The sequence below is a fragment of the Lontra canadensis genome, unplaced genomic scaffold (genome assembly GCF_010015895.1).
Source record: "Lontra canadensis isolate GAN:19392208 unplaced genomic scaffold, GSC_riverotter_1.0 scaffold113, whole genome shotgun sequence".
Lineage (NCBI taxonomy): Eukaryota > Metazoa > Chordata > Mammalia > Carnivora > Mustelidae > Lontra > Lontra canadensis.
This window is the reverse complement of record NW_022631107.1, coordinates 4,836,202-4,859,461: the sequence shown is the minus strand read 5'-3', so window position 1 is coordinate 4,859,461 and position 23,260 is coordinate 4,836,202. Positions and strand designations below refer to the sequence as shown.

General features: G+C 44.1%; 1 protein-coding gene across 4 annotated transcripts in view; it reads left to right on the top strand.

Moving 5' to 3' along the window:
* NTRK2 (neurotrophic receptor tyrosine kinase 2) overlaps positions 1-23,260 on the top strand; it is a 318,349-nt gene that overhangs the window by 167,590 nt on the left and 127,499 nt on the right. The window contains exons 12-14 of one of the 4 annotated variants that reach the window (XM_032840566.1): positions 4,393-4,440; positions 10,239-10,427; positions 14,164-15,089. In XM_032840566.1, coding sequence (XP_032696457.1) covers positions 4,393-4,440; positions 10,239-10,427; positions 14,164-14,192 — 266 coding nt within the window. In that variant the 3' untranslated portion in view covers positions 14,193-15,089. Of the gene's footprint in view, positions 1-4,392; positions 4,441-10,238; positions 10,428-14,163; positions 15,090-23,260 lie in introns of those variants that run through there. The other 3 variants (XM_032840563.1, XM_032840567.1, XM_032840565.1) reach the window with 3 other exon arrangements.

Sequence of the window (23,260 nt, the reverse complement as noted above, 5' to 3'; positions counted from 1 at the left end):
CTGAAACTTAGAAAGAGGAAAAAAAAAAAAATCTAGAAACTATTGTCTGGAGATCAGAGCCATTTTGACAATCACAGTTAGAGTCTGTGTGATTCAGTACCCACAGGGAAGATTGGGTTTCTTCTACCTTGCCTTTTACACATTCCTGCCCGTGACTCTCTCGCCTGTATCCTAAGTACGCCTTTCCAGCCCATGCATTTTAGCTGTTTCCTTTGAGAGACATTTGAAAAGCAACCTTTATTACCATTTATTTTGGATCTCCTCTTAGAGTTATTAATGTATTAATGCATTATTTTTTTTTTCCTACATTCTCCTTCTCTGGTCAGGGAGGATTGAACTTTCTTCAATATGAGAAGGATTTAATTGGTTAATTTCATAATTTAGAGTCCTTGTTGGCCTAGATTGCAGAAAGAGAAGTTCCTCTAAGCTCACTGCAACTACATTTGCTTTTGAAGGGGCCCTTTATTTTTCAGTGAATAAAGTGTCTCTTATTAAACAGAAAATAAAAGAATGCTTGGCAGGACTCTACTCCCAATGGGTGAAACATCACAGGAAATTGAGAAATTGTTTCTTTTTGGCCTTGTGGGAGAAATTTGCTGGTGAAATTTAGTATTAAGGTCTTAAGACTACTGCTTGAATCCATCAAGAGAGACCCATTGAACAAGGGACAGCTTCCGGGGGAGGAGGGGGGAGGAACAATGTGACCTTGCTATATCTGGTCTCTTATATTTTCCAAGAAATCTGGGCAGTGGCCAAGGAGATTCTATTCTCTCTTTCATAATAATTATGTCACTGTTAAGGAGAACTTAGACATATTTCAGCAATTTAGGGATTAAGTTTGTCAAGAGTTAGCTGCTGTTGGGAACTTTTATTTGTGCCTGCAAAAGAGGGGTTTTAATTGCCCAAACAAGAAATGTGTCCAGGTACGGCATCCAGCTTGCATTCTCCAGTTAGACCATAAGCTCTAGAGAGTGTGGGCTTTAGACCTGTATCCCAAGCTTGAGACCAGAGGTCCAAACCCCGGATGTTTCTCCACAGAGACACCTTATCTGGGATTTGTGGCCCACACTGATGTTCTCAGATTAGCCACTCAGCTGAGTTCTGAGTTCCTGGCAGGCACTCCGGGCTGCAGCATTGTATGTCCTATTGTCCAAACCCCAAACCTTCTTTGTTCCCCTCCCATACTCCCCTCAACGTGCGATCAGTTGCCAAGTCCTACTGATTCCCGTAAATATGACCCACAGCCATCTCCTGTGTCCATGCCACTTCCCCTAACCCCATTCAGGGCACAGCTCTCTCATGCCTTGACGTCTCTAGCAGCTTCCTTTATTGGGTCTCCTGCCCTCAGTCTTTCCTTCTCACAATCCTGTTGTCTATCCTACAGCCAAAGTGAGTTTTCCACAGTTCAACTTGATCCTGTTGTGTTGCTCTTTGGCCCAAGGGTGTTTCCTTTTGTTTGGTTTTGTTTAGAGCTTACCTGCAATTTTTCTTCTAAAACCCAAACTGGGCCTGACCCTTGCTTCTGTTTCTCAGTTTCCTACTCTTTCCAGATGCCTCACCCCCTTGAAACACACAGGGCTCCCCATTCTAGCTAGAAGTGGACAATGATAGTATCCCTCTCTGCTTTTCCCCATTCTTGGCTGATTGTAATCTGTTACCCAGAAGCCAGAGAACTCTCCTCAACCACTTCCCCTAGATTGGATTTCATGCTTCTCCTTTGAGTTCCCAAGCACCCTGAGCAATACTTCTCAAAGAGCTAATCCTTAATTGTCAGCCCCCTGAGGGCGGGTCCAAATGAGGGCAGCTCATTTATCTTTGAATTTTCTGCTACACCTGTGTGGAGCAAGAAAGAAAGGAAGAACTGAAATAAAACAAAAGCATTTGGGGGAGAGGTCTTAGAATTGTAATTTGGGGAGCACAGATACAGTTGCAACCTCAACGGTGTCCCATTAAGGGGTAGATGGCAGAAGTATTAGGAAACATACACAAGTTGGTTTTCCAAAAGTTATGGTTGGAAGATGTGACGACATTTCACATCATTGGTTTTCTGAGTACATGATGTCAATTACTAGGAAAACATCTTTCGCAGAGTGTCCAGTTTTTATCCGGAATGTGGACTCAGCCTCCCTGTGTTGTCGTAACGCTGTTGCTTGGTTCAGTAGCTCCAGGTAGTTCCTGTTTCAAAAAACAGGATGAAGTTTTAGTCTCCAAATGGAGTCTGTTGTGTTCAGAGGTTTTACACAGGTTCGCACCTGTTGAAACAAGTGAAGATTAATGACCATATATAGTGCTTTTCTATATCTAAAATTGAATCCTGACCCCAATGTTGTCAACCTTGGCTAATTTTGGCTATGCATTTTGGAAGATCGGAAAGGCAACTGTGAAAGAAATGAAAAAAACCCAGATTTGAGTCTGCTCCATTACTACATGCTGTGACCTTTGTTAAGTCTGTCAGCCTCTGTGAGTGTTAGTTCCTTGCCAATGAACAGAGGATGGTATTTTAGAGCATCTGGCTGAGGATGAAGGGAGAAGGGTCTTGTGTCAGGAAGGTGCTTGGTGAATTAAAATGTCTGGACAGGTCAGAGGTGACCTTTTCTTATCCGTGTTCTCCGTACATGCCCAATGCCGGTCTAGGAGACATGAGGTGGGAGGCGTTTTGAGCTGCAAAGGTGGGAAGGGAGTGTTTGCTTTTTCTGTTCAGGTAGGTGGAGATACACCAATGGCAGAAAGGAAGTAGAAAATGGCTTCACCCTTTGATTTCCCATGGGGCTAAGCGTGAAAATATACTCCTACTATCTGCCACACTGTTGGTAGAAGTAAGACTAGGTATGGAGGGAAAGCAGTTGACTTATGTGGCTTGGGTACCTTAACATCATTCACCCCTTTGGACTTCCACATTCCATTTCTACCATTTATCTTGAAGGCATGATTTTTGAAAATGGGGGTTAATGTACCTAAGATATGGACAGGTGTCCCTTTGCAGTTGTGTTTCTTCTAATGATCAACAATAATCTGGAATGTACAGTCCATGAGGGAACCGCTATGGCATGGCCCTTCAGTGGGTTCTCTGTAAGATAAGAACAATTTTGAAAAAACTACTCAAGTGAAAAGGAAGTCTTAAAAAATCCATTCTACTATTTAATGAAATCTATGTAAATCAAACAAATATAGAAAAATGAAAATTGACCAGTGGGAAATACACTCCATTTTCAAAAGGATTCGTGGTAACTGAGAAAGCTCTGCTTCGTTAGACTGAGGACGCAGTGAATGAGGGTCACTGTCTTCTGTGCAAAGGGATCTTTATTTGGCATTGGATAGAGGCCAGACCTTCATCCTGTCTTCTAAAACCTGGAAGAAAGCATTCAGAGGAATATGAATCAGAAATAAAAATTGCCTTAGGGTTTGGCCCCAGAGTCAGTCGCAGTCTACCAGGGGAAGGAGGCTAGCTTACACCGGCAAGAACTTTAATCACGATGACAACTTCGAGGGGCATTTTTGAGCATGCAAAGAGTTTTCCTCTACATTGTCTCACTTAAATTGGCTTCTTCTACAGTGAAGCTGTACGTCTTCACTGCCTGCAAAACTCCCTGTAGATCTGAAGATCTCAGAAACAGTTACTTAGTTGGGCTCCCTACGCTTTATCCATCTCTTACCCAGGGATTTCTCCGCTGGGTAGCATTCACTTTGAACCCAGTGGAAACTTCAGAGAGAGGAACAGTCAGGCCCAGGAAACAAATAGGCGTTTCACCTCGGCTTTATTCCCTGGAGACCTCCAACCATTTGTCAGATCTTTATTTACATGTGCTTCATGGGGCTTTGTGTTACCAAAGGCACAGAGCCACTGTGAACAGCCCATCATCACACAGCAAGTCAGTAGTAGAATCCGTGTAGAATGAAGATCCCCTTTTTTTCTTCCCAAGTCCCCATCCAGCCCAAGCATCAGTTCTCCCACGGGATTACATGTTCCTTTTTTTACTGTCTCCGCTTCGCCAAAGATCTGTTTTCTCTTATTATTTTCCCACATAGCTGCGGTTGAGAACCGTAGTGCCTTTGTCAAATGCGTTGTGTATTTTCACCCCTAGAGCTCAGTTACTTAAGAAGAAGAAAGTAAGAAAGAAAGAAAACCGCTCAGAGACATTAACTCTGGGTTTTGGCCATTTTTCTCAAAGACAGGCTACTGTGTCTCATCTGAGTTGAACGTCCATGTTCTCAGGATGAGAAATAAATCTTTACAGAAAAATTCAAGTGTTAGTTTCCAGGTGTTTGAGAGGAAGCTTTGGTCCCCATTGGAAGTTTTTCAGAGAGTTTGTTATTTCTCTAAGGACACTGCTGAATACCTTTGGTTTACGCTTCTCTTTCGAAGTTTATTTTATGTTTTGTTGTGGTTTTCAGATTTCTCATGGTTTGGATTTGGGAAAGTAAAATCAAGACAAGGTATTGGTAAGTAGTTACTCACTCCTTCTTTGGATAAGTAACGAGTATGTGTTGCTTGACTCGGTTGAAACTTCTTAGTCCCTCTTCATGCCTGTTGGCCCCTTGGTTAATTTTCGGTGTTCCTTGTTTCTGATTTGCTGAAGAAAGAGGACTAGGATTTTTCCAGAAAAGGCATTGCTTTCACTAACTGAGCTGAGTAAATGGTTTTATATTTTTGAAGCTGACGTGTTTTCATCCTAGGAGGAATGCCAACCGTTGTTCCAGGTCTAGGTAGTTGCTGGGCTTTTAAGAAGGTCCAGGAAATAAAATGCAATGGCACCAAAACTCCATGTACAGCAAAGTTGGCTTCACGTCAAGTCTGGGCAAGTGGGGATCTTAACTTCTTCCATTGGCCAAGATGCAGTACGTTTCTGAATTGGTAAATCAGCTGTTCATTTATGACCGTTTCTCTTTCAAAACAAGACTAACGTCCAGACGCTCTGATTTGTCCTTGATTGCATTCTAGTCCTTGCATTCAGACTGTGTGCTGACAATTGAAAAGCCGAGTTTGTAGCTTACCAAATGAGTACACATAATGTAGCTCATCACTGGGATTGAAATCAGGTGTGATCTTCCGGGACCTCCAATTTGTTCGGTAATTTGTGTGGGTACAGCGACAACGAACAGGAATTCATTAGAAAACACAAAAAGACAAACTGTCACATTCTGCATGTGTGTGCATCCAAGATCTGGCCATCCTGGGCATCTCTCGACTGGTATATATTCTGACATTAAGGTCGGCTGTCGGTTAAACTGCAAAGTACGAGAAATGTACTGGTGTCAGGGAGCCTTTGCGTCCTGAGCCCTCCGCCCCATTTGTGTTCATCCCCTCCGTGCAAGAACTCTGTTTCCTTTCCTCTTTTAAGGCTGATTGTCAGTAACTCTGACCCTTAAGTAGCCGCATGAGTTCCAAGGTAAAAGTTCTTGAATAGCAAAGTGGAAAAAGACATGTGGCCGAATTGGAACATTTAAACTCAACCAGCTCGGGGATTTGTTGGTGAGTCCCCCAGGGGCACATTTCAGATACAGCTAATCACAGTCGCTTTGCCACCAGAGAATGTGCTACTGGGAAGTCTTAAAAGTGCCCTGCTTTAAGGCTTTGTGTTCTGTATGTGTGTAGGGTCAGGGCAGGAGGCGGAAGGAGAGGGCTGATAAGCTCTCCTGTAACAGCGCCATGAGATGGGGGTCTTCTTGCCACTAAACAGAAGATCACTATAACCACGTCATCATTTTCCAGGCCAGTTTGCCCTGGTGAGAGGTGTGCGTTCTTGGAGAACTTCAAAAACAGGGCTTCACCCTTTCAGGCCACAGCAGAGAGATGCTTCTTCTGAATTGGGCTTTGAGCCACAGTCCGACAGAGGCACTGCTGTTCTAAAATGGAGGCTTTATTATCTTTCGGGTCTGGTGAGGCCAGCGGGTCAGAGGAAGACTGCCATGGGAGAGAGAGTGTGTTACTCACCGTTCCTGAGAGAAGAGGGCAACTATAGCCCTGTGGGGAGACTCCCGGGAGAGCCCTGGGGTCGGGCAGGAGAAGGCTGGGCAGGAGCCTTTATGGTGCTTTCCGTGGGCAGGAATGGGTGGGACGGGGGTGAGTGAGCTTAGGATGGGCCAGTTTGAGGAACTCAGGCGGGCTCTGGGGCAGACAGGCAGTTCTCAGTTGCCCGGTGTCTGGCTTGAGGGTGACAGGCAGGTGGAGAGTGGCCCGGAATAGGACAGCCTGACACGGTGGTGCAAACTCTGGATGGGTTGGCTGGTCTAAGATACGTCTGCTCTCAGGCAAGTTCTTTACCATCTCTAGGAACTGGCTGTCTCTGGGAAAGGCAGTTCCTTGAGGGTCAGGAGGCTCCGGATGCTGAAGCATCAGACTACAGAGTATGAAAGGCTTAATGCAGCTGCTCAAGAACCATAGTCTCTCCCCTTACCTTAAAGACATCGTTGGTCTTGAGAGAAGGAAATTCTTTTCCCAGATGACCTGTAGCAATTCTTATCATGGGAAAACAAGTGTGAGGCTTAGAAATGTCTGTAAGTCTTGGGGTGCCTGGGGGGGGTGTGGTCAGTTTCACATCCAACTCTCAGTTTCAACTCAGGTTGAGATCTCAGAGCTGTGAGATCGAACCCCGAGTGGGGCTCCATGCTCACCACAGGGTCTGCTTAGGATTTGCTCCCCCTCTCCCCTTCCTCTCCCTTTGTGCCCCCACCCCCACTCCTTCTCTCTCTAAAATAAATAAACCTTGGGGAAAAAAAGAAATGTCTGTAACTCAGATGTGCAGAACACATTACCAAGCAGCTCTGTTGGAAGAAAAATGTCTCTTTGCACCTGAGACATATTAAAATAAAAACGGGCTAAAAATGTTTCCAGATATAGCTCATATTTGTCAGCTCGGTAATTAGAACTACCCCCCCCCCAAACTGAGCAAGTCGCACATACCCAGCAATTTAAAACTTTTTATTAATATTAGAAGACTTTTTTTTTTCCCCCAAACCTTCAGATGAATTTCTTATAACATTCTGTGATGTGCCCCTGACTTTTCTTCTGTCTTTTTGTGGTGTCTCGTCAAGCTGGTGCACAGACACACAATGACACACCCCGTGATAGGCACAGACAGCCTGCTGTCAAATTATATAGACATTCATTGTCCCTGCTGAGCGTTTCTCCCCCTTCCCAACTATGCTGTGCTCCATTAGATCAAAATGTTCATAGAAAAATGGGCTGACTCCCCGCAACCCTGCCAGCCGTATCAGTCTTCCAGGATTTAGAACACGGATGATGAAGAAAATAGCACTTGAATTAATATCCCACCTGATAAATTGTTGAAGATTCTATGTTGCTCAGATTTGCGACCTTCTGGAAAAGGGAAAGGGCGTTTGAAGAATGACCTCTGGTGCTTTGTGCCATCTTTATGCTTAACTTTTTACCCCCTCCTAGAACAGAGAGCCCATTCCCTTGGGCTGTGTTACCTTGGAGTTGGGGGTTTTACTCAGAGAAACCAAGGGAAGGAAAGAGTGTCCTTTGGTGGAGGAAGAAAAGCCAAGGATAAGCCTCTTGCTGTTACTCTGTAAGTAAGGGCTCCACGGTGGACGTGGCGGATGATTCAGAGGCCGAATTCCCAGAGGAATCTCGGCATTGTCGTCTAGATATAAGCTTCCTCCAAAATGATTAAATGCTAGAGGAATGTTGATAGCCTGACCTGGGCCAGGAGAGAGTCACAGAAGAAAGCAACCAGGATCAGTGCGCTCTAATGATTGCTAGGGCTCCAGAAGCAAATATTGCCGGCCTTCTGACAGCACGTGGAGTATTTGAACATGACAGCTCCTGCATTTCTGGGGGTAAACGTTGAGAAATGTGCGACCTTGACTGTACCCCCCTCGGGGAGCACAGGCGGCAGCATGCTTGGGTAACCTCGAAGGGTGGGGGTAGGGGTGGGGGAAACAGCTGCGCCAGAAACACAGCAAGGGGGCCAGCGGTGGGAAGGTTTTATTGGCAAGATGCAGAAAGCCTAACATAACACATTTCCATTTTCCATCTCTGGGTTTAAGCTCTGGGTGATCTAAGCCTGTCAGGAAGCAAATCATAAAACAGGGATGGTTAAGGATATTGGAAAGAACTTGTCTTTATAGCTACTTTTGGCAGAATTTCCACTCTTTGCTAATGCCGGTGAGCTAGGCACAGGATAAGCACAACCAGCGAGCTTGCTTTCACTCTGAGCGTTCTGCAGATTCTAAATTAGCTGTGTGAGGACTTGTTTGCAGAATTAAGCCAGAGCGTGTCATTAAAGGCAACTGAAATGTACATCCCCTTGAGAAGATGCTTTAAAAAATTACCTATAATAGCAGTTGGCTGCCTCCTGCGTAGTTTGTTTAAGATTCAGCTAGCTGGGGAACGTCCAATTGTTATCATTGCAAATTGTGATAATCCCCTTCGAGGGGGAATATGCATCTTGGAGGTCTGGACGGATTATCAGTGTCTTTCTTCATAGGGGGCTCAAAAAGGTAAGGCACAATGACTTTTGTCTTTCAAATTGCTGTGCCTCTCCCTGAAATCCTTAATTAACTGAGAGGGATAGGGTAGAGAAGGATGGAGGTGGGGAACCCTGTATCCTGGGTGAGTGAATGAAAACACAATCCCTTACTCAGCAGATAGCAATTCTGTCTTTTCTTCCCCTGGTACACAGTTGCCTTGACTGATAGTCGATTCTGTCTTTTGCTTTTCCTCCTTACCTTTCCCTCCTACATTTCTCTTGGCTTGTGAAAGTGGCTGTGGCCAGTGGTCTGCTTCCGTGGGACCTTGCAGCCGCTCAGCACACTGCCGAAACACATGTAATGTATGTCTAGGGTGTTTGTTGATGTCCCACGTGTAGAGTGTGGATCATGAGCCAGTGAGACCTTAATTGCTTTGAAGCTTTCCCATTGACCTTTGTCCCTGTGCATCTGGTTTTGTTTGCAGACTGGTTGGGCTTAGTGATCGATAGATAAATTGTTTAGGCAAGACACAGTAGACCCTGTTTATGGGCACACACATTCTTAGACTCAAGACTAGAAAGTTTAAATCTTGTGTGAAAAATGTTACGGTTATTGTGTTAGTATAAAGACATCCATGGAATGATCTACAAATAAGATTAGGGCTAAAGGCAAAGCAGGCAACTTTGCCATGGGTTTGATCCGTTATTGTCATCAAAGTATTTTGTAACCAGAAAGAGAAACATAGTAATAGGATCACCTGGTGTAATTTCAGTCCACCAGTTGTAAGTTTCTTTAGTAATACCTAATAGTAATTCATACTCATGAAGCACCTTTAAATTTATAATGCACTTCCCTATCTAGAGTCTCATAAAGAACAAGCAGATATTCTTTTGCACATCTTACAAATTCAAGTGGGTATAGAGGTACAAAAAAAAAAAAAAAAGGTAAGTGACTTGTCCAAAGAGTGGAGAAAAGCCCTCAGATCTTTGAACTGCTAGGACACTTTTCAGTATATGGTGACACAGGAATCCTACACTCATGCTGCGAGTTTCAATGAGTGAGTGTTCTAAAGATGTTCAGAGAACAGAGAGCAAAGCTGCATATTAACTTACCAGAGAAGGAAGTCAAGACATTGAAACCTTAACACATTGCTCTTGGGAATACAAAATGGTGCAGCCATTTTGGAACTCAGTCTGGCAGTTCCTCAAAATGTTAAACAGAGAGCTCCCACATGACCTGGCAATTCTGCCCAGGAGAAATGAAAAACGTATGTCCATGGAAAAACTTATACACAGAGGTTCATGGCAGCATTATTCGTAACACTCAAAATGTGAAACACCCAAATGTCCGTCAGTGGATGAATGGATCCACAGAACGTAACATACATACGATGGAATATTATTTGGCAACAAAAAGGAATAAAGTAATGACCTATGCTACAACCTGAATGAAGCTGAAAAGCATGCTAAGGGAAAGTGGCCTGTTCCAAAAGGTCACATATTATATGATTGCATTTCTATGAAATGTCCAGAATAAATCCATAGAGACAGGAAAGAAATCCACAGAGACAGAAAGCAAATTTGTAGATGCCTGGGGCTGGGAGTGGGAAGCCTGGGGAGTGACTGCTAACTGGGATGATCAAAATGTCCTGAAATCAAACTATAGTGATAGCTGTACGACTTTCTGAATATACTGAAAACCACTGAGTTGTACGCTTTAAACGAGTGAACTTTATGTACATAAATACAGCTCAACAAGGGAATGGAAAAATTATAGGAGAATGTGTATTTTTTTTCCAACTCCAGGCCCAGCTTCGGTTATCAGCAATGACGATGACTCTGCCAGCCCACTTCATCACATCTCCAATGGGAGTAACACCCCATCATCTTCAGAGGGCGGCCCCGATGCCGTCATTATTGGAATGACCAAGATCCCGGTCATTGAAAATCCCCAGTACTTTGGAATCACCAACAGTCAGCTCAAGCCAGACACATGTAAGTACAGCTGTTTATACTTACTGGCCTGTTTGCTGCACAGCGGTATCAATCAGCGTGTTTATCACAGTGCCTGACGAGGATGACCGCGGGGGGAGGGGGCCGTGAAATGTCTGAGGATTCGTGGGGCTTTGGGCCTATGGAATGGCTCCTTTAGTTTGCTGCTTGTGGAATTCTCAGGGTGTGTGTCCCGCTGGGCTTGGAACTGTGGGTGGATACCGACTTCTCTTGGGATCCATTTTCCCAAACCATTTGTCACTGTGAAGCTGGAATCGAGGCATGCTTATCTTGGAAAAGATAGAGACAGAAACCAGAAGTATCAGGAGACAGCATATTCATCAATTACAAAAGATAGGTGATTGGTGGGGTTTAAATTTGATTTACTGAAAGTCATTCAAATATACAGCACTGGTAGTCAGCAAGGTTCTGTGTTGCTCACAGGTGGTATCAATTTGGGTATATCTGTATTCTTTGTTTGGTCCTTCTTCCCAGTATGAGATTTGTTATCATGCCACAATAGGAAAGAGACATCACAACAGATAACCTATTAGCCTCTGTTGAGAAGCTTGGGATTTCTCTCAAAGACTCTTGTCCTATCTTCAGAGCCACTGCTCAGATATAAAAAACGGAACATGGCCTTATGGAAAGCAAAAACTAAAACACAGTGGGCAAATAGGCTTATGCCATTGGAACTGCAGGCCTTTCTTCATACATGAATAAGGGACTATGAGGGCTAGAACATCAGGTGGCCTAGATCCCAGGGGCTCACCTGACAATGACGAATGGGCATCTTCTATTTGGCATGTTCTTACTCCATCTTAAATACTGTTCTCCTGCTGTGCCTTAGAGGAAAGGTGGGACAATTGCAAAGTTAGATTTTGGGGACTGACTTTCCACTAAGACCTCTCACAGGACAAAGGGGGTTAGCAATGGGTATCTTTTCGTATATAAGGAAACACCTGTAATTTTCTCCTATTCATTCAAATTTACCCCGAGATATGGTGAATGTTGGATTTGAATATGATCATTAGGAAGCACAGTATTATGAGCTTGTAATGTGTGAGACTGGACCCCACCATAGTTTTCAGTTGAATATGTGATATGATAAGATAAATAGAATAGCATATACGAGAAATATTGAGCTTCTTGAAATAAAAAAATATTATTTGAAATCAAGCTATTATTAATCCTAATATTGTCCATTATGGTGTAAACAAGATGCGTTAAAATGTGCATTCTTTGTGGAGATAAGTATCTTCCAAAGGTCCTTGAAATACCCTCCATGCCTAATAGTCAAATATTGAATGAGGTAAAGCAGGGTCTTATGATGTGAGAATCTGTCATCATTTTGATTGTGCTCCCTAGAAAGAGAGTCTTTTGCCACCCTTGCCACCCCTGGGACTGCCACCATCAGACCCAGGCTATGTGATTTACTTCAGCTCGCCTGAAGCTGTCTTATAACTATCCTCAAAAGTTTGATCTCCTTTGGTTTCTCTAACCAAGTAGATAGCATCAGCCCAACACATTCAACAAAAGAAAATGAACAAACAAACAGATGAGAGCCAAAACCAAAGTGGGCTAAGTGGCTGCTGAGTCTGTAGTTCTGCCTGGAAGTGCTTTCGGCCCTAAGACGTCTCACAGAAACTTTCTCAAGGTGGTTCCCTTAATCTAGAGTCCATAGAGATTTTACAAAGGTTTTTCATTACACATTTTGGTTATTTTGGAGAAGTCTTGTACTTGTGGCTCTGCTACTCTATGCCATCTCTCTTTAGAAGGCGTGGGAAGCAAGCTCAGGAGACTTGTAGCCGCCCCTCAGTTTCTGTCCTCCACCAGAGGGCTCTAGACCATTGGTTCTTCATTTGGCTGTCTTTCTTATAAAGTCTTGTGGGGCCCTTCTACCCAGTGGTCCTTGCCCGGCTCAAGGTTCTCAGCCACTCAGCCAGCATCTTACACAAGAAGAAATTTTCTTCTTTCCAGGCATTAAGTCATGTGCTCTTTCATAATCTTAAGAACACTTAACATCACACATCTTCCATGAATCTTTTTCAAAGAAATGGGAATGAAGAAGCAGTCTACTTCTTTCCTTCTCTTCATTCTTTCTTAAATGTCCTTCTTTATCCCAGAATTTTTTCCTTTATCTTCAATGTATCTGTTGCCTCATGTTAAGTCCTCGGTCTGGCCATCCTCGTGTATGTGTTTCTGTAGTCTTATTTAGGTTAGATTGTAAGCTCCTAGAGAGCAGGAACTGTTGAACTTCATAGCAAAGGACATGGTGTACCTTTGCTGTTGGCCAGATGTGGTTATGTATTACTGAAATATTAATTACCAACAGACTTATAACAAGTAAAGATGAACCATAGTCTTTTTCATTGGCTCTCCTCCTATTAAACTTGCCTACACAGTAGTTTATTTGTTAGACATATTTTTAAAAATATATTAGCCAACTTCACCAGATTCGGATAACAATTTAGCAGAAAAAAGCTTTTGACCCCCCCAAAACCCTTTTTCTTGAACATTCTAGTTGTAGTCATCCAGAAATGAAAATATTTAAAAACATAGAACTGACATACAGAGAGATTTGTTGCTAGAGGCCCATGAAATTTGGGGAGCTTAGTATTTAATCAAGTGAATCCCGTTGAATATTTTTACAAACTAACCTTCAAAGAAAAGAACAGGTCTTCCAAGAAGTTGGATATGTTGCATTTGAAAAACAAATTTAAGGAGATCTCAGAAAAAGTTTAGGATGTTTACCATATGCTTACAGCAAAATACCCCATGGATAGGACACCACCAACCTCTGGACCCCGTTAGAGGCATGGGCAACAAACCAGCACATTTACTTCTCTTTCCTAAATCGACATGCTATTCAAAGATGTTGGCTTTAGAATAGATGCATGATCTTACATGGAATGGTCCCATTCTTATTTCATTGAATTGTAAGACTCTAATATAGAAGGTGAAGTTCAATTCAATAAATATTTATTGACTACCCACAACACTTTTACAATGCTAGAGAACCAGAGATTTGGTGAGGATGGTAGTGTGTTCTTTGCCTCAGGGAGTCTTGTTGGGCACACCGGTGGTTACAGATATGATCATGTAATCACAACATACCCAGATAGATTGGTTCAGAGCAAGAGTCCTAACCACTAATTACCTATAGGATCAGGCAGGTCATATGAGGAACAGGCTGGGTCAGAAAGATGATGTGGCATAGTGAAGACCTTACTAGAACATTGGCCTGCTATTACCAGATCCTCTCGTTTTCCCAGCAAGAACAGCATTTATTATTTTTCTATGAATTCCCTCAGATTTAAAACACTGTATGGAATCAATAAATTTTGTCAGTAGGAGTCAGAGTTGGTCCATAGTCCAGCGTCTGGTTGTGACCTCTGAGTCCGACCTTAAAGACCAGTTAATACACCTTATTTTGCAAATAACACTCAGCAGTGGCCCATCCAAAATGATACAGCCTCCATGCTTGCATAGCTTTACTTTTAAAAACAAAACAAAAAACAAAGAGGATCAAACCAGATTGCTTTAAATGATGTGTAAGACTGCTTAAGCAAAGGATGAACAATTATATCCCCCAAAGTACTTTTCCACTCTCAGGAGCTCTGTGAGTGGACTCACTAAAAAAGTCCAGAGATGGTTGGTAGGAAATTTAGAGCGAGCTGAACAGGGCTGCATTGCTCCCAAGCACTTTCCAATAGCAAGTCTGTCTACTTTATTGCAGGGCCCAGAGCTTCCCCCAAGACCGCCTGATAATAATTTGGTATTTGGAGGCTCCTGTGTCACTGCAGGAACTAAAGGAGGCTAAATCCATGCCTGATGGAGGAGAAGAGTTCTATGGTTATCTGCAAATTGTGGCCAGACAACACCTTGACGTCACTCCTTAGCTTCCATAACCTAGCCAAGCAAGAAGTTGCCTTCCAAAGAGAAAGCAGTGTACTCTAATGACTAAGCCCTCAAAGTGCTATGCCACTGTAACTCTAGACCCATCTCCTCGACCAATCAGGATGGCAAGATGGAGCTGAGGGGCTCAGCAACATCAAGTCTGGAGTTGGTCTTTAATTCAACTAGTCTGTGTAGACGTGTCTGAAAACCACATCATCTGACAGCATGGGGTGGTTTCCCAGTAGGAGTCACAAACTCGGCTCAAGGGCAGCCGTGTGCTATCCTCTCCTTGACTGCTGGGAAAGATTTTGACAGGGTACAGTGGAAATACACCTTCTGAGCTGAAAAAGAAAGAAAGAAACAAAGAAAGAAACAAACAAAGAAAGAAAGAACCACTAACCAGCAAAACCCTCCGAATCAACAATCTGGGGTTCATTTGAAGGGTGGGATGCGTTATAGCTTCCCCTGCAAGAGAAGCAAATGCTATAGACTTACTGTCATCCCCAAATGTGTGTCTTTCCTAGAGCAGCCTTGTAAATTAGCTAGGGTCCTAGGCCTGGGGCCAGAATTAAATTAGAACTTTCTCTGAACATGAACTGTATGTGTTTGTCCTTGTAATGCATGCCCTCTGCGAGTACCTAGGGCTGTAACTCCCTGCAGCAGACGCATATAAAGAATTCTGACTTCTTCCCTTTGGTCTGCTTCCAATGAAAAATGGATATTTATTGACTTCCTGCAGAGTGTGCCATACTTCTCCAGGTATTATAGTTCACGTGTGTGTGTGTGTGTGTGTGTGTGTGTGTGTGTGTGTGTGTCTTCTCATTGGCTTCATGCTTATTAGGCTAAGTTGTGTAGATGAGCACAGATTCCTAGACCAGCTAAGACTAAGGAAATAAGAAATAATAAGGACGAGGCGCGTGTTTCACTGTAGTTGAAAAGATCGCACAGGGCACTCCTCCTGCTCCCCGTAACTGCCATTCCCACACCATCATCGTGTTGCCAATAAGGGGAGGTTTGGAGGCAATATTTTTCACGCAACTGAGGGGTTTTAAACATATTTGCAACATTACTTTGAGTACCCACGAGCACAAATTCTGAATCACATCCAGGACCCCAAGAGCTTGTTAGATGAAAGGATGAGGGTCCTGAAGAGTTCCGCGGGCTTATCTTCAAGCCTCCCTGCAGTTTGTGCCTGGGGTCAATTTCCATGGTCAGGAATGGGATTTAAGACCAGGTAGAAACAATTGCTTTAGCACTCTTCTCTATCCTTTGCCTATTAATTTTGTCTTTCAAAAGTATATTTTCGGGGCGCCTGGGTGGCTCAGTGGGTTAAAGCCTCTGCCTTTGGCTCAGGTCATGATCCCAGGGTCCTGGGATTGAGCCCCGCATCGGGCTCTCTGTTTGGCAGGGAGCCTGCTTCCCTTCATCTCTCTCTGCCTGCCTCTCTGTCTACTTGTGATCTCTGTCAAATAAATAAACAAAATCTTTAAAAAAAAAGTATACTTTCTTATAAGCATTTAATCGGCCAAGTAATAGCTGCTTGGGGAACTGTTTATATCCCTTTGAAGGCTGTGACCTGCACTTTAAAAATAAGCATAGCCCATTCTGCCCAGCGAGTGTTAGGACAGAGGGAGAATGCAGTTATTTTCGGATCCTTAGAAACAGCTTCGTTTACAGCACACGGGGTTGACAACTCGTCCCTCGGGGGTCTTCATGGTTCGAATCTGTAGGTCCCAGTCTAATTCTGTCTCCCTCTTGGTGCCATAGTTCCCCATTGCTAGCTAGAACAGCTTGATATCATATTCTCTTTTCAACTCCAGAGGAGATGGCAAGAAGCTATCAAATAATGCTTTAAAAAGCAACTTGAGTTCCCTAGAAGAAAGGAAATGAATACATGCTGCATAATTACATTTAAAATGTAAGCCATGTTACAAATTCCACTGAGATGAAGATGCGTTAGCAAACCCATTCCAAGCGCACTTAGGACTAAGTGAGATAAGAGATGTCATTTTATCAGCATTTGACCCCTGGGTGATATTATTTGTTCTCAAAAAAAAAAAAAAGAAGAAGAAGAAGAAAGAAAGAAAGAAAGAAAGAAAGAAAGAAAGAAAGAAAGAAAGAAAGAAAGAAAGAAAGGTAGGTCAGCCTGTCGTCATAGGCTACCTGGATCTTCTAGAGAAACCACTCCAAGCCTACATCGAATGGCTAACAGGGAAAAATGATTATGGATTGAGGGCGACACTCCCAGAGATGTTTTCAGAGCTGTTTTTACTTGCACACCATCGACCAGCCCGAGGTGGATCTAGGCATGGCCCCCCACCCCCCACCAACCACAGACACTTCCCTCTGATTTCACCAACTCATCTGTGATGTCCTGGAAGCCTGCCAGTAGAGGCAGGATCCTAATGCATTTATTCTGGGCCTTGGCCCAGCCCCCACTGGAGCGCAGGGACCAGCAGGAGGACTGGAATCAAGCTGCGCTCCCAGTTTGGTTTCCAGTTGGTCACCCTTGCACTTGCTGGCAGATTGTGGACAGGGGCCAGCTCAGCAAACACAAATGCAGGGGAGCCTCCTAGGTTGCTAGGAGGCCCCCGCGACCCAACTGCTGGGAGCAATTGAGTGCTCCCTGTGGTTAAGTCGAGACGGCACGATGGGAGGTTCTCTGGGGTGTGATGCTCCATCCTCTAGGGCAGATCTTCCAATGGAGAGCAGTTTCCTCCTTGTGATGTGCGGATTTTCTCTGTCTTCGCTCATTCTGCCTGTCCCAGAAGGTGACCCACCGTGCCTGGGCTTCGTCTTCCATTACCCCCATTATAGTTCTCCACATTGTCCTTCTGGTCACTCATGTTACAGTTGTTCATTTCAGTGTCCTTTTCCTTGGCCGTAGTCACTTTCCTTGAAAAGCGGGTAAGACGAATTTGCTCCGTACAAGGGACAGGAAAGAAGTAGAGGGAGAACTACGTCTTTGTTCAACCTGGTAGCCAAGCACAAAGGCCTTCTTATGGCGAGGGCCCAGCCCCTAAGCGGGACCCCCCTTTGGGGATCCGTGTTGGGTCCCTGCTGTCCTCTCTCAGCTGAGACAAGGCTGTGTCTTTTGTAATGCTTGAGTTCCTCGAAGAGGGGACAATTAGAAGGCAGTCCTTGTGCCCAAAGGAAAAAGGAATGTGGGTGTTAGAGTGACCACCAGGAAGGAGAGGGTTCCTAGGAACCCTGTCCTAGGCAGGTCACCCTGGGCAAGTATAGGCCTGGTGATTGCTGCTGGTAAGACAGAATTAAGTCTTAGTTACTCCCAGAGAGGCTTCAGGTGTCCGCCAAATGAGGTACATTAAAATAAAAAATAATATATGCTACAGTAGGAAATTTGGAAAACATAAGAAATAAAGATGAAGTTAAAAAACCAGCCATAAGTCCAACAGTTAGAGATAGCAGCTGATCTCATTGGAATACATGGGTGACTTTCCAGTCCTGTGACTATCCTTTTAACGTCCTGTGATATACCGTCGGTTTTGCCTCTGCCTTTACTTATACTGGGCTTTGTTCTTAGTTCTGTAGTAATGGTTCACCCTGGGTAGATTGTGCCAGAAGGTCTGTAGGAAGCACGCTGAGTATATTATTGCCAGTTTCAGGGTTCCTATTTATTTGGTGGGACCCGGGGGGCTAAGGTAGGCTGGGGGCCTGAACGTGGCCACTTCAGGTCTGGTCTAGGGGGACCCTAAATCCAGAGGTGTTCGGCTCGCACATGGTGAGTGTCATAGAGGAAATGAAGACTGTGTCGTGAGCTGGGAAGACTCCAGAAGTAAGAGGCTCCTTGTTCTGCCAAGGCAGGTTGACAGCGCTGGTTTAGGGTCAACACTGTCAGTGACTCCAAATGTGGTTCATTGCTCAGCTGAAGCGGACAATTACCTTTTGTCCCCAAGTCGTCAGCCCGATCCGCTTAGCTCCTCTCAGGGACCTGAGTGCACTGAATCTTACAGGCCTAGCTGCTTACATCTAGTATGTTTCCCATTATCTATTCTCATATTAGTTCCCATTATTTTTTCTACCCAGGATCCCCATGCTGTGCAAGGGCCTCTGATAAGCTGGAATGTCCCCTTAGCCATTCAGCCATACCTAAACTTAATGGAGCCAGCTGCCTGATGTTCTCCAGACTTTTTACCCTGAAAGGCTTCCTCTTTTGGTGACTCGGGCATCAAGGCCTGCACTGGGTTTCTGGCAAGGAGACCTCTAGCAATAGTATGACTTAAGAAGTATGTCAGGGTTGGATTAACACTGAGAGAGTCTAAAAATGAGTTCAGAACAGAGAGATTCCTATCATTTTTAAGAGATGAAATTGGTGTGAGCTTGAATCGAAGCAGGGGCAGTAGGGAGGGGAGAATTCTAGGAAGAAAATAAAAATCGAATGCTAATGCCTAGGGTCTAAATTATTCTTATCGGTTACTGTACACGCTATGAATATGGGTAGACAGCAACATTCTCTATCCTGTTGCTATTACTTAGCGCAATTATTGAACCATGCCATTGACCTTCTGGGTGTGTTAAAGTGGAAACCAAGTTCATTATCAGGGGATGAGGACATGTAGACTAAGTCCCATAGTCCTAATGTCCCAACAAAGTGGTTGATGTAGAGGGGACAAGATAAGATCCTATGCTACCTAATGATATCAAAAGAGTTCATCTCCGTGTTAGAGAATGCTTTTTCTAGAGCAGATTATGTGCTATGTCTGCGGGTCAAATACGCAGAGACAGAACCATGGAGAAGCCCCCTGAATTGTTTTCCTCCAAGAAGGTTGGATGTCCACATCCGTTTCTACCCTCATACCCAGTTCTCTTTCCACCCTTGCTCCTGACCACAGTTCACTTTTGGAGAAACAGAAGTTGGCCTTCCGTCTGTGGCTAAAAGAAGAGAAAGAAATTAACTTGTTACCCAGGACAGGACTCAGATTCTTACCTTCTGTTAGTCGAGTACTAAGTGGCTTCATACTGTCTCTCTCTTGGTTTATATATTCCTTCTGAACCATAAGTATCCATCCTTCTGCCCCTCTCAAGCTGCCACTCTACCTCTTCTTCTTGGGGTTTGGGAACCATGATGCTAAGGAGCACATTTCTTCCCAGTTCCTACTTCCAGCAGCGCCATTTGCTGATACCCACAGGAGCAGATCCACTCCTGTCTCCTTGCTGGAACCTTATTGAGAGAGGGCCCTTTGTTTCTCCCCAAGGGTGTTTCCCTCCTTAGAGCTTTTGTTTTGACTTTGATGGTAACAATTTCTCTATTGACATATAAGGTTTTCCTTGAGCCCAGCTAGACTTTTATCAACATTGGTTTGGGAAGAGGAGAGCAGTCATTTCATCAGTAAGAAGTTGGCAATGGGTTGCTCTCTCTTAGATTCCTGAACTCCTGAGCTCGGGGAGGGAGAAGATGGTAGATTAGCAAAGGGAGTAAGATAGTCCCTCACTTTCTGAACCCTGCTTCTCTTCTGGGCTCAGTGTCCTCTCTGCCTTTTCCTACACATCACACCCCAAATTCCAGTTGAAGTAGATCCTAGGCAGATTTTGGTCTGACAGCTGACACATGGGTATGGCTGTTGGTGTTAACATTTCAATGCCATTGCGTTACTGAGGGCAGAGTTTCTGTGTGTGGGCAGAGCTCTGGAAGAGGTTGATGGGGGATGATGAATTCATGGGGCCCACACCCTCTGCCCACTTTTGAAAGAAGGGCCTTGAGTGGAGATGGATGCTGGTTCCATGCCACATCTGGGGGTTGCACCCATCCCCTCTCTGAGGTCTCCCTGCTTCCCCACCATAGCCAGTGAGCTTCTGGGGGCCAGACGCCTGCCTGCTGCCTTGCCCTGCAGGTCTCAGCCCTCGATCCCTCTGATGCATCATCGTCTGGGGGTGGGTTCGGGAGAGGTCTCTGTGGACTGCTACACTTTGTTCCACTTTATTTCCCTCTCTGCTCGGATGCAAGAGAGCAGACCTAAAGTGTGACTTAAATTCTTTTACTCTGTTCAGAGACTCCAGGGCTTGTCTATGTGTGAGTGAGCAGTGGAGCTTGGAATTCTCTATTATGTGGACATGTACATGGAAATGAGATCTGTTGTATTGGAATTTGTGATGTAGTTGATCATTCAGAGCCAAACATGTTTACCAATAAAGACAAGTGTGAGATCCATGTTTCCATTGCCTGCTTTTGTCACCTACCAATGATCATTCTTACATGGACTTGAGAAGATAAACTGAGTGTTGGGATTCAAAAAGCACCAGGAACAGCTGTGTAGAGGTTGTTCCCACTGGTTCCCAGTGAGCTCCCAAGCAGAATCTCTCTGCTTTCATGCAGCTCCCTGTGCACTAGGGAGGGCCAGAACTAGGGTAAGGCAGGTGAGGGCCTCACTAGGGCACAGAATTTAAAGGGGCACCAACAATCACGGAAATCAAGATAAATAATATTTTAATGCCATAATAAATGACAAAAAATAGGGGCCCCTGGGTGGCTTGGTCCATTAAATATCCAACTCTTCATCTCAGGGTCATGAGTTCGAGCCCTGCATTGGGCTCCTACTTAAAAAGAAAAATAATATATTGGGAGCCTGGGTGGCTCGGTGGGTTAAAGCCTCTGCCTTGGGATCAGGTCGTGATCCCAGGGTCGTGGGATCAGGCTCCACGTCGGGCTCTCTGCTCAGCGGGGAGCCTGCTTACCCCTCTCTCTCTGCCTGCCTCTCTGCCTACTTGTGATCTCTGTCTGTCAAATAAATAAATAAAATCTTAAAAAAAAAAAAGAAAAATGATATAAAAATAAAGGACAAAAAGAAACTATCAAAACTTTAAAGAAAAATGAATCAGAGAGGGCTGGGATTAAGTGAGTTGAGTCCTGCAAGTTCAGGGTCAGATCCTGCCTTTCTTTAAAATCTTGTTATTTTCTTCATTATCGCTGTTTGCATTAATTTTTATTTTGAAAAATACCGCATTAAAGTATTATGCATCTCAATCACTGAATTTTGGGCCTTTCCTTAAATTTTGTGCAGAAGGTGAGAATCTCTTTCCTTTCAGTGCTAGGCTTGTCCCTGGGCACAGGCTTCTTTCTGACCTGGATCTTGTGTAAACCTCGCCATGACAAAGCCCAGTTTTGTATACATGAATGGCTGGGCTGATTAGTGTCTAGTCTTCTCTCCCTTCCTATATTCCTGGACTGACTGGCCTTCTTCACCTCTACCCTGTCCGACCCTGGAGAAATATTTCTCTCACTCCCTTTTGCTCAGTCAGCTCAGCATGGCCAGCATTAATATCTGCAGAGACACATACACTCTCATCTTCTCACTGCATTGTTTGTTTTGTACATGACTCTCCAGAGTGAGGAAATGAGCAAGGCTGCCAAAAAAAAAAAAAGAGGGAGAGAGACAGAGATTCTTTCAAAAAGGTAGAAAAGATAAGAGGGTCAGGGGACCTTTCCTGGTAACTTTGAGAAATAATCTAGGGAAGAAAATTAGATAAAAATCTAACATACAAGTAAAATTCTTTTAAAAAAATTATTAGATATTATTTTCTTTTCCCATATTTGGAATTTTAGCATTACATTAGCTGAATTAAAGATACAATATTTGAGATTTAAGATAGTTCATTTTCACTTAACCTGTTCTTTAATGTCACAAGCCGCTTTTGTAAAGTCTGCATTTTTTATTATCATTAAACAAGCAGTATCTAATGCTTTTTACATGCCAGGCCCTATGAGCTGGCATTTCCAAATTGAAAAAAACAGGAATCCTGGTCAATGCTGCAGAACAGATATTATTATTCTGTTTTACAGGTGAACAAACTGGGGCCTGGCGAGGTTAGGAGAATTACCAAACCTGAATTACACCCCGAACACATGGGAGAGTTTATATTCAGGCCCCGAGCGGCCTCCCTAAAGTCTGCGGCTCCTTCATCTAGGCTAATGTTGCTGCTGACCTTTTCCAAAAATAATGTCTAGCAATTTTCTAACTCTGTGAGAAGAATGATAGTGTTGGCATTGCACCTTTGCACCTTTCATGTGAGCTTATCAAGGTGGGCTGAGTGTATTAACCTTCAAACATGAAGGCCAGGGAATGCCATATGGCAGGCAGTGAACTTACTGTTGGTATAAAAAGGAGCCAGGAGTCGCTTTTCCCAGGCCCAGTTTCGGATATAAGGGTCGATCGACCCAGGGCCTGCTGGCTCACCAGTGAGCTTTTCTCCACAAAGTCCTTACCAGAAATACTAAAGAGTCATGAACAATCAGCCCTCATTCTTTCATTTAAATCACATAAGATCTCAGCTTTTCCTCTTCTCCACTCCTTTTTTGTCTCATTGCAGAAACTCCTAGGAAAAGCACCCCGTCCTGTAGACACCTCTGACTCTTTCTGGATGCCTTCACTCTTCTGAGATTAGCACATGTTTCATGGGTGAACTTGATGTCCGTCTTTCAGAGGCCAGAGTTCGAAGAGTGCAAAGTGTTTTAGGAGCAAATGGAGGTGCACACATTTACTGAGTTTCTGTAGGCAGTGCTGTGAGGGTTGGGGCACGCACAGTTCCCACCTGCTCACCCTGTTCAAGGGATCCCGAGAGGACACAGAGGCTAGTAATGCCTTCTCCCCAGCCATTCCACAGGCAACCGATTTCGATGCCAGCTGCGTGTGAGCATCTCGTAGGACAGATGAGTCGCTTTTCTGGCTTACACTCAATGACTCATTCTTTCGTTTTCTGTGCAAAGATTCCGGTTTCCAAACTGCCTTGTTGAAAGGGGTCAAAATTCTTATAGATATTTAGCTTCCGGCGGGGGGGTCTCTTTGAAAAACATGAGTCAGCACTCATAAGTGACATTTCTTCCATTGGAAGAACACAGTCAGGAGCTTTGTAAGGACAGGGGACATCAAGGAACCAACACACATTCATATATGTGACCAGTACCTCATGCTCGTTTTTAA